This window comes from Mastomys coucha, unplaced genomic scaffold (assembly GCF_008632895.1).
Source record: "Mastomys coucha isolate ucsf_1 unplaced genomic scaffold, UCSF_Mcou_1 pScaffold15, whole genome shotgun sequence".
Classification (NCBI taxonomy): domain Eukaryota; kingdom Metazoa; phylum Chordata; class Mammalia; order Rodentia; family Muridae; genus Mastomys; species Mastomys coucha.
Window position 1 is genome coordinate 147462250 of NW_022196897.1, and position 19977 is coordinate 147482226.

The 19977-nt window shown below is 41.6% G+C and overlaps 1 protein-coding gene across 3 annotated transcripts in view; it reads right to left on the bottom strand.

Annotated features, from left to right (window-relative positions):
- Nucleotides 1-228: 228 nt before the first annotated feature.
- Ptprt (protein tyrosine phosphatase receptor type T) overlaps nt 229-19977 on the bottom strand; it is a 1176099-nt gene continuing 1156350 nt past the window's right edge. Inside the window, exons 33-34 of one of the 3 annotated variants that reach the window (XR_004119009.1) lie at nt 5694-5852; nt 229-734 (exon numbers count right to left, since the gene is read on the bottom strand). Coding sequence is in view for 1 of the 3 variants with exons in the window: in XM_031372635.1 (XP_031228495.1) it covers nt 5838-5852 (15 nt within the window). In the remaining 2 variants the exon portion in view is untranslated. Of the gene's footprint in view, nt 735-768; nt 1220-5637; nt 5853-19977 lie in introns of those variants that run through there. The other 2 variants (XR_004119008.1, XM_031372635.1) reach the window with 2 other exon arrangements.

Here is a 19977-nt window from a genome sequence, read left to right on the forward strand (position 1 = left end):
CAGCGAGGTGATTCTAGAGTTCATGTGGATGAATAAAAAAAACATTTAATAGCTTTTCAGGGGAGTGTGATGAGAGCAAAAACATTCACCAAATGTATTCATTGATTCTAATACTTTCAAAAACATTAAATTATATGCCTCAGAATGGAGGGAATATGATAATCAATAAGTTCAAAACTTCCATGAATCCTTAAATTAAGACTTCAACTACAGCACATACTTTACTATCATAAAATGCGGTAAAATTTAACTGAATAATGCATGTTTTCCTTCAGTGCCTTAATGATTGTATAAATACATGATAACAGAGAAATATATAAAATAATAGGCTTTTAGACCCAGGAAACATGGCTCTTAGTACTTCCCAATGAGTTATTGTAAGGATATAAAGAAATAGAAAACCACAGGACCATGGTGATAGGCGAGTGCTGGGGATTGCTTGGGGTTTGGCTGCCAAAATGGCTTATCTCATCATCATCAAGCACTTGATCAAAACCCCAGGCTTCAGGATAATTAAAATCCAGTGGTTGGTAGAGTGGGGTTCCCTTTAGGCAGAGCCTGATCTAAGACTTAGACCTGGGGGACCATGAAGAAAACAGTTTGCTAGGTACTTCAAGTGTGACAGCTATGAGCCACTAGCCACCAACACTCACAGAAGTTGAGGGGTTGAATGCCCAGCCAAAATCTTGGACTTCAGCTGTGTCTTGTAAATGAGTCAGAATTACAGCAAGAGTCTAGGGTAAAAATAGCAAAGATTTTTCAGTAACAGTTTCTTGGTGATGGTGTTAGGATTAGTGTATTTTTAAAATCAAGCCAATAGTTCCTAGAACTACTTAGTCTTTGGCTATGTCTATGACTAGAACTACTTAGGTGACATATCTTTGGCTATGTCTATGACAAAGTTTCTTCATGGGGTTAATGGAGGTAGGAGGACCCATATAAATGTGGATTGCATTGTTTTGTGAACTGGTGTCCTACACTAAATATAAAGGAGAAAGGGAGCCAAGCTTTTATCTCTGAGCTTCCTGGCTGGATGCAAATGTGACCAGTGGCTTCATACTCCCGGAGTCATGATTTCTGGGCCATGATGGACTGCGTTTTCAAACTGTGAGCTGAAACAAGCCCTTCCTTCTTGAAGTTGCTTTTGACAGCCATTTTGTCCCAGCAAGGAGAAAAGTAACAAAGTAACAAAGGTGGTCTTTCACATGGTGTCCATATCCTGCAAATTAAAAGTATTGCAGTAGTTGAGCAGTGGATATGACCAGAAGGACCGGGCCTAAAGTTTAGCTTTGCTTCTTTGAACGTGAGAACTTGAGCAGCTTGCAAGCTTGAATCTCTCTCATTTCAACAAACAGGCTTCACTAATGTGAAGTACAGAATTAAACAAAACCCAAAAATATTGTGGTCTGTGGGAATCCAATCTATTTTCTTATGCTTGCCTTGAAAACGGCTCAGTCTTACTTCATGTAGTTCTTTCTGTCTAGAATTGCAGTAACTCTATACCACAGACTGCACTGAGAGTTTGAAATCAGGTGAGTTCTCCCTGATTCCTCCCATGGGAGGGCCAGGTCTGTTGTTCTTGGACCATGGGTTTGAAGGTTGTTACGAAGGCTGCCTCCAGCCACTGTCAGGGTCCCTGAGAGGTGAGTATCATTTCACTAACTCCTGAAGCCACTGACCACTATAGTCTTAGGTAGGCTTTGAACTTGGTGACCCTCCTGCTTCAGCCTCCATAGTGAGTGACTACAGTGCTGCACCATCAGACTGGCACTGTGAAATCTCTCTCCCTCCCTCTGCCCCTCTCTCTCTCTCTCCCTCCCTCCCCCTCTCCACCCCCTCCCCTTTCCTTTTCCCCCTCCCCTCTCCCTTTCTCTTCTCCCTCCCTCTCCCCATCTCCCTCTGTTTTAAGAAGGGTCTCTCACTGGTCTGGAACTCACCAGGTAGGCTAGGCTCTTTGGTCACCCAGTTCTAGGAACCTGTAATTCCCTGCTTTCTTAGTTCTGGGATTACAAATAATGTCACCATGATTGGGTTCTGGGGATTAAACTCAGGTCTTTTATGCTTGTAAGGCAAACACTTTGCATATTGAGTCATCTTCCAAGCCTTTACTTAAGAACTTTTAAACAAAAGACACAACCCATTACAGACATACTCTCCTCAAGTGTTCCCTGCCGCCTGCCCCCACTCACCAGAATCATCCCTTCCTGAGCCAGTGCCTCTATTCATATGTATGAATCCTTCCATGGTATAAACTAGTGTTCTTTGTGTTTCAAAAATTTGCATATCTGGTATGCCACCACACATATCAATTGCAGCAAGCTGTTTCTTGCTCACCCAACATCATATATTTTTTCAGACTTACCCATTTGATTCATATAAGCTAGCCCTTTTTACTTCTAATGTTGTGTGAATAAACATAGTTTTTCTGTTCTGCTGCTGAGAAATATTTAGGTTGTTTGCACTTTGTTATGTAAATTGCAACACTGAGCAGGGAACATGTCCTTGGGCACACAGTAAGAGTAGCTTGCGGCTGACTGTGGCCAAGTGCAATGGCTCCATGCACAGCAGATACATCTTCAAGTGGGCGGAGCGTGGCTGGGCTGCTTAGCACCCACCACACTCCCATCCACACTGCCAAGGCTCTGTAATCATTTCATCTTCAACAGAATTTGGCATTATCAAACCTTAAAGCTTTACAAGGCATTATCAAACCTTAAAGCTTTATTTGTAATAAATGTACAATTGTGCTTTTTTTCTTCTTCTAAATTTTACATTCTGTTTTTTGTTTTTTTTTTCACTATCAAGTCTGGCCTTTTTTTTCCTCTTTCTTTTTAATGTTTGTAGACTTTTTGGGGTTTTGTAACTTTGTTATTCATATCTGTATCGTCTCATTTTGTGCTGTTTGTTTTTATCTTATCGATTCTAGATTCTAGTTATCAGCTGTATGGGCTGTAAATATCTTCTCTCAGGCTATTAATTTTGTTCATCACATGTTTTGCAACTTGTTTTAGAATTGGCATTTTTTTTTGTATGTGTGGAAATGCCCTTCTTGCAATTTTTTTTTTTGTAATGGTTCTCTTTATTCTTAATGCTTTTTACCTTAAAAGGGATTTCATCTGATATTAAGAAAGCAAACTACCCTCTCGGTTGCTTGGGGAATCTGTTTTGTGTCTTTATTGTCAAACTACCATCTTTGAGCTTTAAGTATTTCAATTTTAAATATCTTATAGCTGGGCTAGTTATAAAATCCAGTTTGAAAGTCTGTGAGTTGAAGTCACTCTGTGGCATCTAGGAACACTTCTGCTCCCCGCTGCTTCGTTTGTATTTGTTACTATGTTTTGTGCTTTGGTCCTACTGTGCTATGTCTCATTCCTCTTTCCCCCAAGTCTAAAATAAGTTGTCTTTTGAATTCCCCCCACATTCACTAGCTATTCTTAAATTTTTTTCCGATTTGTGTGTTCCATTGAAATTTTACTATTTACCCTGACATCGGTCATAATTAGCCACCTGGTGCAAGACCTTGGGACTAGCTCTCCCTGAGCATGCCCTTGGTCTTCCTGGTCATGGTTGCCTGCAAATGATGAGCCTCACACTTGACTCTGTTACCACCAGACTCATCATCCGTACTGAGTTTATTTCCTGAAGACACTGCTTAGTTTTGTCCAGAGGTTCACTGGTCTCTTTCCCCATTCCTGTATTTACCTACTTTCTTTTTGCTGTCTTTTTCCTTGACTGCACCTTTCATTTCCTGCAGCAGAGCATTCCATGCATGGGGATTAATGTCTAGTGACCAGGGCCTTGGACCAATGGCACAACCCCTTTTCTTCCCAGGCCTTCTTATTTTCCTTCTGTTTTAGATTTTTCTTGTTTCAGTCCTGAGGCCTGAAGTATCTTTCTGTCCTTTTAGTCCAGCTGTTTACTTTCACACTGATATTTTGTCTCTTTCATGCGTGTGTGCTTGAGCACATTGTTTGAACCTCAGGTCACTGGGAATGTTTGAGGGGATTTAATATCTTTTATCAGAAGGAATAGGAAATGCAAATATGTATAGAATGCAAACTCCATTTTCAGGTTTAGAGAACATATCAGTGGCGTTTGATGCTTATATCCTTAAAGAAAAGGTGTAAATCAGTATTTGTGTGTATGTATGCTTGTGTGAACATGCATGTGTGTGTGTGATCTTATCCTGTGTATGTGTGTGTGCAAGTATGTGCATGTGTCTATGATGTGTGTGGAGGCCAAAGGTTGACAGTAGTGCCTTCCAAGTCTCTCTCCATCTTATTTTTGAAACACAATATCTCCCTGAACTTGGACTTTACGATTGGCTAGACTAGCTGGCCAGCCAGCCCCAAGGCTACTCCCATCCTCACCTCTCTAGGGCTGGGATTACAGGCACTTGTTATCCTTCCTGGTGTCTCATGTGAATGCTGAGGACCTGAATTCAGGTTCTCATACTTTTGCAGCAAGCACTTTATTGAGTCACCCTACGCCCCAGGTTATCTTAATTCACCAGTTTAAAGATTCCAGGGTAACTCACTTACTCTCCATCCTTTTGAGATTCTAACCTCGAGTTAGTATAAATAGACAAAGTTGGAGACTTCACCTGTCTACTACGAGGCCAACAGAAATTCACAGGGCCACTAAGTTTCCAGGGGACACAATTTTGAAGTCAAGTATTTCTTATTAAACTGCCTGTCATTGCTGTCTATGAAGACAGGTCCTGTTTTTCTTTGTAGGAAATAAGTCCAGGGCAAGGATGGGCAAATCTTGATGAGCATCTAAGTCATTTGATGAGACTCCAGGCTTTTGCAGGAGTTGGTGCTAATTGCTAAAGCATATTGAGACAGGACAACACCTAGGCCAGCATACTGACTCACCATCCAGTGCCATCTTATTGGGATCACTGGTTCTCGATTCTATCCTCAGAATCACCTCAGTGTAAGCATGGTGTAGTGAAGTGAGATCAAGACATTAGTTACTTACTATTGTTCAACTCTGAACAAAACACTTCCCCTTCAGAACCTTTTGTGTTCTTGACTGTAAGCATAGATATTATGATCTATGTTTCATACTGTGATTATTTCAATAAAAGCTAAAATGTTATTGGAAGTATTTTTTTTTTTAAGACTTGAAATTCTCTACTTAAGTATTATGGAATATGCAATTTCTTCTAGGTCTAAGAATTTCTTTCTGCTTTTAGCTTTGTAAGTTAGTCATTGACCTCTTCCAATGCATGGGACACTAACCCTGTGGAAAATATTATTCCCAGTGTTTTGATTTTCAAAAGGCTCTCTTTCACAAATTCTTGAAGGCCAGTGGATTAGGAGAGCTTTGGCAGAATGACTTCAGGAACGACAGTAATTATCCAGGTCATTCTGATCCCTTGATCATTTTCTTCACAGAAATATCCAAATAATTTAATTCAAGAGAAAATCTGAATTAAATCTATTTACAGTATTGACTGAGTCTCTCCCCTCCACCATTCTAATAGATGAGTCTTACAAAGAGGAATCAGACCTTTATATAGACTTTGTATGAAAGGATATAATGGCTGCAAGAAAACTTACCTTTTGAAGTGGCTTAGTCTCACATTCCAACTATTTAAATATTATGAAAGAAATTTAGAAACCCATGAAATGTAAGTACCGCTGGAAGAATGTTGTATTTTGACATGCCTTATAATTTTAACACACCATTTTTCTAGAGCAACAATTAGCTTCTTCGCTCCAGCTTCAGGTCTGTACGTCCTAAGCATCCGTCATTGTAACAGTTGGATGATGTGGTCAGACAAAATCCAAGGAGGTGGTCACTTCAGAACAGAAACTTCTCCAGCCTTATCAGCAACATTTCAACTGAAACCAAATTATCAAAAAATGACATCAGTCCCTATAAAAAAAGCATTTGCCTTTAACCTTCTCTAGCCATTTAATTTAATTTTTTCCCTGCCACTCCCTGTAAGAATAAAAGGAGCAGAAACAGTACATTTTGCTTCTGTTACAGATCAAGTCACAATTGTAAAATTTCCAATTAATGTAAGTGGATGAAACTATCCTTCCCTCATTACCGTGAGAAGCAACCAGGTACACAACACAAAGGCCTGTCCCTCCTCTTCTCATTAACCTCACTGAATGGGGGAGGAGCTACAGAGAAGAGAGTGGGAGCCAATGAGTGTATGAATGGCCCCCATTCTTTCCTCTGATGAAGCAGAAGGCCACTGGAGACTTATAAAGCTCTTTTCAGTGTAAGACAGAAATCTCAGGATATGGTTTCTTTCTTTCGCTATCATGCATGTCCTGAGAAGGAAGGAACATCCTTTGAGCCGCAGTTGATATTGGGTTCCTTTTACAAAGATTGTCTTTACCAAAACTTCACACATCTCCTGTAAGGGAGAGACACTGTCATGCCCATTTTACTGATGAGGGGACATAGGTTTAGTGGTGTCATATCACTCGACTGAAAGGCCTTTGTGCTGGTGACCAGAAGAATGGGGATCTCTGATTCCAGACTCATTGTCTGGCCCTTACATGTGAGTGTACTTTTCTGAATCAAAATGCTAGCTTTGCATTTGGCACAGAAGTCTGAGGTATCTATCACTGGGGCTTTCGAAGTGATTTCGGGAAAGAGAAATAAGTGTGATTCAGCACTGCTTCCTTGTTCATTCTTTGTCTTTCTCAACTCGGTGTGTCATTGTTTAAAATTGGTCCCACCTGTAAGCACGGGGCAATTTCACTGCAAAGATGAATGTTAGCAGGAAAACCTGAAGAGTAATGAAGCATGCTATGACCTGCCTTACCCAGAGACTTTGAGTATTATCAACTCAAATTTGATAGATAGACGGATTCATTCATTCCCTCAGCAAACATTTACCAGGCATCTACCATGAATCAGATTCTCTTAAAGGCACTAGACTCTGGTGACTAGACAGAGAGTGATGGACAAGACAGACACATTTACATTTACTGGGTGCAAGATAGATAGGTAGGGATAAAAAAAGGCAATACTTGGGGATGGAGAGATGGCTCAGAAGTTAAGAGCACTTACTGCTCTTACAGACAGCTTGGATTCAGTTTCCAGCGCCTGCATGGTGGCTCACAAACACCTGTAACTAAAGTTCCAGGGGATGTGTGGCTTTCTTCTGACTTCCATGGACTTCTGCATGCATGCGGTGCACATAGATATACCCTCAGGCACACATACACATACACTTCAAATATATATATACATATACACATATACATACACACATATACATATATATATAATATTTATCTATTTACTGTGTACTTTAATTTAAAGTTAAAATATCGTGTTTTAAAATATATTTACATTTTATATATTTAAATATGTAATATATAAAAACATAAAAAAATATATATTAAAACACAATGTTTATTCTCAAAAACTTTATAATTAAGTTAAACAAGTAAAAAATTATCAGTTAACTTGACAGACATGCAATGACGGTAAGTGCTAGAGGCATATGCAGACAGCTTAGGGGAACCGAATTGGTTAGTGAAAAATGGTTATTAAGTTTCATCACAGAGGTTCAGAATTTGCTGGGATAAAATATTTGTCATGCTTTCAAACATGGAAATGGACAGAAGTGTGCTGGACCCTGCTACAGAATCTTGGAGACCCTTGAAATTGACTAGAACTCTCGCAGGCTCTAAATGGACCAGCTGCGTGTGGTGCTAGGTTCTTGGAAACAGTGTAGCTTGGACATTTCAGGTCTTCACTTGTCTCCTGAGGAAACAAATGCCAGTGATGAGACCATCATCATTGTAGAGAAGACCATGAGACTGTCATAAAAAACTCCTCTCTTCAAATTTCTGCCTCTACTGTCACTGGAACCCAGAAGGTAGATGCACGTACTTCCTGCTCTTTTTAAACACAATATTCTATTTATCCTTTGACAACTTCATACATGTATTCAATGTTTCTTGATCATGTCAATCCCCGGACTCCCCTTCCTAATTCCCCTAGGCTTTTCTAACAATACCCCAATTACCTGCATATCATTTTAAGAATGTGTGTGTGTGTGTGTGTGTGTGTGTGTGTGTGTGTGTGTGTGTGTATCAGCAAGCTCAATTAGCACTACCTGCACAATATTCAAAACTTACTTGAGGTCACATCTCTGAAAAAAAAAAAAAAAAGAATGACTCTCCTCCCCCTAGCTGTCATTCCTTGCTAGTAACTCCTGAGTTAGGGACAGAATACCCTGAGCCTTCTTCCATCCGTACTGAAATCCCTGGCTGGCTTGATTTTCCACAGATAATGTTCTAGCTGCTGTGAACTCATGAGTGCAAAGACCGTGTCATGTCCGGAAGCAGTCAGTGCTTTCTAGTACTCCTTCCAATCCTATGGCTTGTACATTCTTTTTGCCGCCTCTTCTGCCATGTTCTCTGAGCCTTGTAGGGCTCTATATAAATGTCTCCTTTAGAAGGGAGCACCCAAAGTCATGTGATCTCAGCACTTTGACCAGTTGGGAGTCTGTACTGACTGCTGCCCATCGCAGAAACATACTGCTTTGAAGACTGAGGTCACTCTTCCATTGTTATAAGCACAGTACTTAGAAGGCAGTTTGCAACACGCTAGCTCAGTAAGACGATAGCAGTGTGCTCCCCTCCTGGGAGCCTATGACCTCCATGGCAGTGGACTTTTGACCAGGTTTATCGTATCAGGCAGGAGTTCTCTCTCCCAGAACAGGCTTCAAACCCAACCAGAAAATACTTGTTTTTCTTGAGACAGAATCTCATTCTGCAACTCAGTTTGATTCAAAATTCATAGCAATTCTCTTGCCTCCACCTTCCAAGTACAGGAATTACAGACACGAGCCTTCATGACAAACACAAAGTTCTAACTCGGGCTGCCTTTGAACTCATGGTTTTCTTGACTCACCCCCTTTAGCACTTTGCCTATGAGGGAATGCCACCCTGTGGGCTCTTTTTTTTGCATTCACTACCAACCTCTTTGAACTCTTTCTAATATCTAGTCACACAGTCCTTCTATTTCTCTTCCTGACTTTCCAACCCTGCAAGGTTCTCTTTGTAAATATTCTTCCCCGTGCAGTGATCTCTGTTATTTTCTCTCAGTCTCCTCTTTTCCATCTTCTCCACAATAAAGGTTGTGTCAGGGGTCTTTCCATAGAGCAAGGGTCATTTTCCTCAGAGTCTAGAAGGAAAACAATCATAAATGGCCTCTATATTAACAATAACCTTCGTCCTTGTTATAGAGGCATTAGACCGATTGCTTTGTGAAGGGCCTTCTATCCCAGATGTTTAGGAGGTTCTGCAGGGTTATCTGCTGGGAATTCTGATTCTGATGGAGGAAGTCTTCAATTGTGTTATTTTGCGACAGGTTCCTTGAACTTACAGGTCCAAATTTCTGGGGCTCCTTGTAGCCAACCCAGGGATGTGCCTGGATTCCTCAGTTGTGTGTCATCCACCATAGACCTCAATGAGGGCTTTCCAGCTTCTATTTTATAGTGGGTAACGGTAGCTGCCATAACAAGTGAATACAGCATTCCAATAGTTTGGCCCATGGTAAGTTTTTTTTTTTCCTTTACCTCAGAATCTAGCAGGTTCCTGGTTTACTTATGTTCCTGGTTGGCACATAACATTTCCTCTACAAGTTAAAGACATGGAGGAACATATGTGGGTTTGTACAGATAAGAGCAGGAGGTAACTATTATATTTATGGCTCATTGCTATCCTAGGCTGGGTTCCCAGAAGCAAGCCCTGAGGTGAGAATTTGTTTATAGGAGATGTCTTCAAGAAGAGTTCCAGGGGAGAGCAGTAAAAAGGCAATAGGGTTAGTGGTTCGAGGAAGGCAAGCCTACTATGACTTTAAGCAAGGTCTATCTATCTATCTACCAACCTACCTTCCTACCTACCTATCTACCTACCTACCTACCTACCTACTTTTCTATCTATCTATCTATCTATCTATCTATCTATCTATCTATCTATCTATCTATCTATCTATCTATTCACCATTTAATCTATAAACCTACCTACCTACCTACCTACTTTTCTATCTATCTATCTATCTATCTATCTATCTATCTATCTATCTATTCACCATTTAATCTATAAGCATCAGACTCTCCAAAGGGATTCAGAGAGTTCCATTTGAGGAAATACTTTCCTGAAACACTACCTTCCCCTGCCTTCCAACAAACTCAGTATCATCTATTATCTGCCCTTTTAATTTACTTTTTTCTTCCCCTCCTCCTGTCTCCTCCTCTCCCTTTTTCTTCTTCCGTCAGAAAACCTGTCAGATCTTTAGCTCTGCCTTTCCCACCCAGACTCTGAGTAAGGCTGACTGTGTCACCAGCACTAGTTTCTGGAGAAACAGCTTGTTTAAATCTCCAACTAGAGCCTGTCTCCTTCTGGAAGCAAGGGTGATAAATGGTGCAAATTATCCTTAGTGTGCTTCCATTAGGGCTCCTCAGGCCCCAAGAACTGAATCCATGGGCATGGCTAACAATGGAGTGGCATAGCTGTAGTGAAAGGCCCAGGGCAGAGGAACCTGACAGGACAGCCTTAGAGACTCAGCCTGGAACTTCTGCAGTTCCTGGGGTTCAGCACATTCTAGAGAGGCTTGATTTGCTTGATGCCTTTACTGTGGACAACTTACCTCTAGTGTCTTGTTCTGGTCTGTGTGGGAAGTGCATGCTCACTTCAGGGTACCCTCAGGCTCTCGAATCTTTTCTATGGCCAGGAGTTTAAATTCTAGAGCCAAGATGCCTAAATTCAAACCCAGACTTTGTCATTTACCTGGTGGGTGACTTAGGGCAAGGACTTAATTTTTTTGTGTCTCAGCTTATTGTAAAATGAGAACAAAAATAGGGCCTTCTTCATAGGATTTTGAGAGCTTCAAGGCATATGATCCAGGAAAAATATTTAACAGAATTCCTAACACATAACAAGAGCCCGAGAAATTCTCATTATGATTGTGGATACTAGGTATTTTGTCTAATTGGTTGTCATTATAAGCCTACATGATAGAAGTCATGGAGTCCAGTTTTTATATGAAATTGCACAGGTGGAGGGTTAGGAAGCCAGGACTGAGGCTGAGGCATGTGGGCTAAGCGCAGTGGTCCTCCTACCACCCTCTGTTGGATACCTTCTGGCCACCCTACCCATGGCTCATCATCATCGTCAGCAGTCTCCTTTGCCTTTAAACTTTATGTCTTCCTACTTATCACAGAGTTATAAAGACCTTAGCCTTTCAGAATGGCTTGGGGGTGTTGAAACTGACAGTTCCAGTGGGCACAGGGTCCTAGAGCAGTCTAGTCTAGCCTACAGGACCCTTCATTCCTCAAGCCTTTTCTTTCTAACATCTCATGTAATACTGAAACACTCCTCCCCTTTGTAGGCCTCAGCTAGAAAACTGTCTTAGCAGGCCTCCAAGATATAAATAGAAATGCTTGAACTTTTGGTTTGGACACATGCACTAGGACCACTCAATTAGCATGGCTCCTCATAGCGAGAGACTGGAAACAGTTTGTTTAGCCATCACATTATTGCAATAACTAAAGATAATGAAGGGAAACTCTCTATGCTGACATACATTAAGAGAAAGCCTGGGAAGTTACATTGATAAGTACCAAAAGCAAGTGAGAGGATTACAGAACATCATCATACCTACCCACAAAAATCTACCCCTAAACTTTAGACATGTGCAGCCATGTATGTTAGCACACAAGAAGAGGCAGAGGGTGACATATTAATTAACACTCACCTCCTGGGAGAAGGAAAGATGTGGTACTAATCTACTGAGGGGCTTTAGCTCTGAAACCAAAGTTTTTCTTCTTGTTACTATGACCAAAATGACTGACAGACAACTTGAGAGAAGAAGGGAGGATTACGTTGGCAAACACTTTCCATCATGAAAGGGAAGGCATGGTGGAGTGGGGAGAGGCAGGAACAAGTGGAGGGGTCCCCTTAAATGGTAGTGGCCAATAATCAGAGACATTAGGTCAGAACCTGAAGCCCAGTATGACCTTCAGAGTCATCCTACTAGCCCATTTTCACCAGACTGGCTATGATGATCAGTACTAATTGTAGATTTGTTAAAAATCTAAGAAACACCTGGGAGATCAGCCTCGAACATGCTTGTGCAGAATTATTTTGACTAATTAATTGATGTGGGAAGACCCATCTTAATTATGGGCAGAATCATCCCCTAGGTAGGGGATTCTGCACTGTATGAGGTGGAGAAAGCAAGCTGAACATGGTCACATATGTACTCATTGCTCTTTGTCCCTGATTTTGGATTTGATGTGACCTGCTTCCTCCCCCCATCCCCCTTTCCTTCCCGCAATGGCAGTATTGCTGATAATGTCCTAAAATAAAGTCCTGGGCCCAAACCAGGCAGGACTCCAACTAGGTAAACAAAAGGATTGCCGTTGTGTCAACAGAAACCTAAACTCAGCATTCCTCAGGATGACCTGAGGTGGGTTCCCATAAGTCTGGAAAGTCATAGATTCCCTTATCCGACCCCCAACAGGCTCTCTCTGGTAAAGGGCATATAGTTCCTGATTAATCTGAACAGGCTACAGCAGTTCAAAGTTCCCAGGCTAACTGCCAGGCTAGCCTGGCTAGCTCTCCATCCCCTGCCTTTCTTTACCTGTCCCAATAAAATTGACAAGGCTTTCCCCAACAACTCTTGACCTCTATTTTCTGAGGCAGCTCAGCAGTTGGTTTCTCTGCATATCATTTACCCCAAGTATAGTGGACTGCAACATGGAAGTGTGTCTCTTTTATCCCCACTGTGGTGGACTGTAATGTGGAAATGTGAGCCCAAAGAAACTGTTTCTCCTGTTGTTTTTGTCAAGGTATTTGATCTCAGCCACAGGAGGAAGGAACTAAGAAGACAGAAGCCCTACCTCTGAATTGCTCCACAGCCTTCAGCATAATACCAGCATCCAAAGCATGAACTCATGGGGGTAATCCTGGATGAAACCTGCAGCATTAATTCTTAAAATGTTTATACATTTTTCATAACTTCAATTTTTATGTCATTAAATTAACATAATACTGGTTCATTACTTTGTTTGATCCTCCATTCTTTCCCTCCTTCCTCCTCCTCTTCCTCCCCTTTTCTCTCCTTCCTTACTCTTCTCTCTTCCTTTGGGTAGTAAAATGAAGGGGAATGCCTAAGGGTACTTGCAGTATTGGCCACCTTCTAATGATGCTGTACTCTGTACATGGGGGTCTCTGGCAGTACTGAGATTCCAGACCTCTGGTACTCCTCATCACTTTGTCCAAGGATGCAGTCTGACCTTGACTGGTTGCTTCAGCGGTAACGAGACTGGGAGACATGAACAGACAAGAACTTGCTCTCAAGTTCTCTTGCACTGTCCCTTTAAGTGTGAGGGAACAGATATTTATGTTTACCAAGTTGAGCTGTGGAAGCCACTGAGCCCACAGTGTGGAGGAGTAGACCAGACAACTTCATCTTCCCTGGTCTTCAGTTCCTTCTGCTCATACACTAGACGGCTGTAAGAGCTAAGGCTTTGGGAGAAAAGAAAATGACTCAGGAGAAACTCAGAGCTGGCTGTGGCTTAGTCAATCAGTGTGGCCAGTGGTCTCTGTTCATATAGAAAGACTTCTGGATTTCAGGAACACCACTGTTCCTGCTATTCTTCTCTTTAGTCTCCTCTAAAGTGGAAATTTCTGGTTTCTTTGGAGACTCAGGTTATAATGATGTTTTGCTATGGAAGACAGGTGAAAGAATATTTTGCTGAAGCAGACACAGGTGAAAGGATGTTTGGATTTAACAAACACATGGAAAAAAATGCATGATGTTCAGAAAGAATACAAATATGACCCCACAGACAGTGGGAGCCTGCACATTGGTTCACTTTGCTCTGCCTTGCTATTTTTCATTAATGACACACATTGTATTGGTTCACCTTACATTGTGTTGCTGAGCTTCATGTGTGGTGACTTCATAGAGGGAAACTCACCAAAGAACTTCTCTCGAGATTCCTGCAGCTTCTTGTTGATTAGCAAGTCTCATAGTTTCTTCTGGATTGAACTGCACTTGCTGATTCATGTGTGGTGTCTGCTAGAGTGAACTGGACTGCAGCTGCTGATTCTTGTGTGGTGTTTGCTAGTGGACAGGATTGAGAACAACGAAGATTGGAATTGCCCCCAAAGAACTATTTCTAAACAGGTCTACTTCCTCTATATCCTAATAACCTTTCTTTTCCACTACCTCTGGTGGGTGGTGGAAGGGGCTAGAGGGGAGGTTGAACTCTTATTAAAGTACAGTAGGTTGTAAAAAAAAAATATGCCTACATTCCTACCTACCTAAGAACTGGCTTTGCTGAGTTATTGCCAATATTGTAGACATTAAAGGACCTTCAGAGAGCTGGTGCATCGGATTTGGCTTTCTAGGGATTGTATAGGATTCAAAGCAAATGATTTCCTAGAAACACCCTAAAACAGCCAACAGGCAAAGCCTTTGTGCTGAATCTTACCTCACTCAGTTTTCAGAGAGATACTTATGTTGGTTCTGAGAATAATTTTCCTCTGGGTAGGATGTCCTGCTATATTGAGGTCCTTTAAGGGGCAGAATTGTAGAAAACTAGGATTTGGGATTGTGGGACAATCAATCCAGTAAAGGGAAACAGTTGAAAACTGTGGCCAAGTGGAGCCTTACTCTGGAACTGATAACTTGCTGAAATCCACTCCTCTCCTCCCCTTCCCTCACCCCCAACACCTCTGGACATTGCTATCTTCTTTTTTAGCAGCATTCTGCTTTTGATGATTTTATATCATCCTGACTGAGCTATAGACTGTCCAGGTTCCTCCATAAGGTAAGTTTTGGACATGTGAGGGCATTTCTGGAAGATACTAAATAGCATTTCAACTGTAGTCCAAGGAGAGAGTATCCAAACTGATGAACATGGATTTCTCCAATTTGTTGAGCTACAAAGGTGATTGTGCTTTTGAGAGCTTTTGGTGCTTCTTCTAGAAATTTGGTGTTTGTCACTGACTCAGACAAGGAAGTAGGCTGAGATAAGAGTAATAGAAACAGTGACCAGGGGCTTTGTCTACTGCTTTGCTTGATTACTACCTTGTGTGATCTCTTTGCTTACTACTTTACTTGATTACTATCTCATGTGATCTCTTTGTTTATTACTTTGCTTGATTAGTTTGTCTTTGATCTAAGAACTGGCCATGTTTTTTTGGATGTACCTAGAATAATATAAAAGCAGAATGGGAAAGAATAAAGCTGCTTCAGCTTTAGCACTGGCTGAAGTCATGTTATAGTTTTGTCTAATCATCTTTTTCTTTTCAATCCTCACTCCCTCCCTTGAGACCTGGTTGACTGACTGAGCTGGCTTGGTCATTGGGCTTAGTCTTCCTGATGTGTATGTATGTGCCCCCCATTGTCTCTTGATCTTGGACATCCGAGTCCTTAGTTCTCAGGCATTGCATTTGTACTGAGTTCTACCACTGTCCAGGTCCCATGAGATTTCTTATACATGATTATCTTCTTTTTCACTATCGCTGTTTCAACATCGCTATTGGTTCTGTTTTTTGGCTAGCCTTTAAGATTCCTCTTTCATAGCTCTTCCACTTTGCCCTTTTTCATTTGTCTGCCTCCTCTTTGAGTCTGGTTTTTATGAAGTAGTTCCTGCCTGCTGGCTGGCCCAACTTCTCCTCCTTTCTGTGGTCTCTTCTATAATTGCGTATCTTCTACTCTATTTCCTTTCTGATTCTCTTCCTTCCCCTTTCCTTCCCTCTATTTTTATGTGTTATAATTTAAAGGTTAAATGTATTCACACTTTGCTACATTATTTCAGTATTATCTAATGTTTTCTGTTCCAAGTTTAAAGGCATAAGGAATTGAGAATTTGTTTTTATACTCTTGGATTCACAATAAATAAAATTTCAACCTAACTGATAGAAACCCCAATCTAAGATGTTGTCACTATGGACTTTGGGTGTCACTATGGACTTTGGGTGGGTTTTTTTGAAGGATGATAGAATCTGAATTGCTGAGAAAAAAAAGGTCTATAAACTTTAGAAATATAGTCTCACTTCTCACTCTGATTTTAGATCTTGACTTGCTTAAAGATTATATATTAATGGCATTTCAGAAATGTAAGGCAGAATAGAGGGGAGAACTGGCTCTTTCTTCTTCCTTTTTAAATACAGTATTTTCATTAACTTTCGAGAACTCCTTACAGTGTGTTTTGATCATATTCAATCCCTCAATTTCTCCCCTAATTCTTCCCAGATTGACCCCACCTCCCCGTCCCTATCCAGCTTTATGTCCTCCCCACCCTCCTCACTCTCTCCTTCTCTTCCTCTGTTCTTCCTTCCATCTTTGAAACAACCAAGTCCAATTTGTGCTGTACCATATACTCATGGATGTTGGGGTCATCCACTGGAGCATGGTGGGCCTAAAGAAGACTGACTTTCCCTCTCCCAGAAGTCATCGACCATCCATAGATCCTCAATTAGGAACAAAGGCCTCTGACCTCCCCTCCACCTGTCCCAGAGTATCTACTGGCTTGATCTTGTATAGGTCTTATGGAGGCAGCCATACTGCTGTGTGTTCATGAGTGTGATAATGAGTGTCATGTCTAGAAGATACTCTTTGCCCTCCCTAGAATTTGGCTCTCACAGTCTTTTTACCACCCCGACCCCTGGGCCTTGCATTATATTGGTGCCCCATAGGTGCCTTTTGTTCCCCCCTTTTTCTTAACAACTCAATAACTCATTGTTTTCTTTTCAAAAATATTCAAAGGAACAGAACAGAGAGAGACATGCCAGTTACTAGAAAATCCAGATTTGACCACCAGTTTTTACATATTTGCTAGTTTTGTGATTCTGGGCAGGTCAACCTCTTTGAGGCTCTATTTCCTCATGTGAAAGTGACTTTACCTGCTTATGAGGATCCAGTAAGAAAGGCTGTGACAACACACAGGACTCACCCTAGGGGGTAAATGAGCTATCTGTATTCTTGGGCCTTTTAAGCCCTCAATTATTCTGGGCATGGGGAATTTTGTGGGCTTTCAAGATTCTACAATCATTTCTGCAGGGGTGAGAACAAATAGGAGACAATAAACCCAGTTTAAGTCTTATTTCTCCAGGAAGCCTTCTTTGATTTCATATCCTTGGCTGCATTGGCTGAACTCTATTTTCCTCCATAGCACTCTGTTCATAGCCCACTTGAGCACAACTTTCCAAGACTGACACAAGACTGCTCCACAGAGGACTATAACTTCTCATGCTTGTTCCCAGAAAAGGTTGCCCACAGGAAACACAGAGCAAGCCTTTAACCAGCTCTGAAGACTTCACAACTCCCTATTTTGACCTTCTTACTGTACAAGGTAGCCAATCATTACTCTCACTTTATAGATAAGAAAATCGAGTCTACAGGGAGGGGTAGAGAAGCTTCTGCATGATCACATACGATGCTGACAGAAAGTTTTTGAACCAAGTTTTCCATCCCCAGCACTCCTGCGTGTTATCACTATCATCATAGAGAATGAAGGATACATAAACAGCAGAATAAACTAATGAGCCACGTGGCCTTGGAGGAACGACTTGGACCCGAGGAATACAATTAGTTTCATTTTGAACATGATGATAGTAAAGTTATGGCAGCGCAAGAAACCAAATCCATGCTGCTTCCCTTCTTTCTAATAAGAGATTTGAATGGCCTGAAATCCCTTTCCTGTCTTCATAAATACAAATACAAAGAAATAAATAATGCATTAGGTTCTCTCCTTGGCAATGGAGACTTTGCTGTCATAATTCTGCCCCACAGCTAGGAGAGATGGGGGTGGGGGAAAGGAGGACGGCGAAGAAGCTTCATAAACAGGTCAAAATAAATTTCCCAGGATAATTACGAACCAGAGCAAATTCCATAAATTTGATTTAATTGGCACCAGGCACACAAAATAAGGGAGGAGAATACTCCTCTCCCTCTAATCACTGAGAGCATCTCCAAGCAGAAACTGGGAACAGCAAGAGAAGGCAGAGGCTGGGCCCAGTCACCCTCACCTTCAGGGGTGGGAAGAAAGAGCCTCCAAGGCCTTGGATTTCCATCTGTGTCAGACACTTTGCTCAAAGGTACACACATGATCTAGTGCAGTTTGAATGCAGAGGCAGAGAAGTAGGTACTTTTTGACTGTTGAGTCTGTTGGCTAGTGGTGTGTAACAAACCTCCCTAGTGCTCAGTGTCACTTATATTGTCTGTGTATTGGCTAGAACAGCATTGCTTCTCATTGGGAGCTCCTTTTTGGGCTGATTGGTTTGGCTCTGGGTCACATCTCTCTCCTCCTCTTGTCAGTCTGCCAGATTGTGTTCCCACCATGTGGACTGCATTTCTACTTACAAGTCACTAGCCAAGCAAGACACACCCTAATAAAAAGGGGGATGCCCACTCCTGAGGAGGCCATGGCAAAGATGTGGATACAAAGCAGAGTGAAAAATTCAGGACAACAAATGAATAGTGAATACTGATTCGATGACATGACAACCAAGGAAGTGGTACCTTCATAGTGCAGATGAGAAATTTGATATCAAAGAGGTTTAAATAGTCACCTCAATCACACAGCTAATATGATATGGAAGAGAGATATAAACTTGGGGTTACTGGGTACCAAAAGTCCCACTTGCGCTCCTAATTGAGAATCTCAGGGTGAGCCCCATGAGCTTCCACTTCAGGAGGCCTTTGAGTTCCCCCTGACTTCTGCACTTGTGCATTTGTGTTCTGACATTAATGTCTCAGATGAGTGAGGTACTGGTCAAATGGAAGGTTCATGCATCTGTCTAGATTCTCCACATCACAAACTGTAACCTTGTCTGCATTCATTATGCACAAAAGCAAGGCCAGCGACATTTGCCACTGTCCTTTTCTTCTACTGCATGGGTCCCATCAAACAAGGCTCCTTGTGGGTTATATCCTAAAGATAGGGTATAAGGGTAGATCCCTGGGGCCTATTCTAGGGCCTGCTCAGGTTCCTGGTACGGTCCACTGTCCTGAGTTAACCCATCAAGAGACTAGCCGAGTGAATCCAGCTGTAGGCAATTAAAGGGCTCAATTGGTTCAGGCAGCTCCTGTTCTGGCTTCCTGCCTCCAGTGTACTGGGGAACACACAACACACAGAACACAGTTAGACACTGTCGGCATACTCTCAAACCATAACATTTTTTTTTTCCATTTGCTTTGTCAATGGCTGGAGATTTTATAGCTGGAGATTCACAAACTCTTATGGGCACTAAGATTTTTGTATAGCACTGCAGCTTATAGGGCCCTTTATACAGTCTTCTGCTGTGTGAATTGGAGACAGGTCCCTGTCCTCACTGTATGGATGCTGAAATTAAGATGCCAAGGGAGTTTCTGTTCTACCCTCATGTCTCAGCACTAGAGCAACACAGCCTTGCAATGTCTGAATTATTCATCTTTCTCTGTCCATTTGTCCTCTCAACAAATAGAATTTGGTTAATTGATCACTTTAAAGTTCTTTGGGGACACGGAGAGGAAAATACATGGGGGGGGGGGTCACAGCCCCACAGAGAATCTAATCACACACGTGAGTATTTGGCCAGGGCAAGGTGAGCACACAAGTAGGACCAATAGAAATTGAGAAGTCCTGGCCAAGAGGTTCATCCATCCACGGATGTAACGAATATTCATTACATGCCTATTATCTGCCATGCACACTGTTTAGCATTGGGATTCAAAAGTAAATCAAGCAGACTGCATCTCTGCCCACATTAGGAAAGAAGATAGTCATTAAAGAAGTAAACAAACAACAGAGCCCATAATTATGAATTGTTATGAAGGCGATTAAATCAACCAATGAAGGAAATATTCAGATGGAATAGTGGGGACGAAGGGGGACACTTCAGGTGAGTTGATTAGGAGTGGCTTCTCTGAAGATGTGATATTTAGGCTAAAACATGAAAGCTGAAAGTTTGCCCGGACTAAATGATGGGA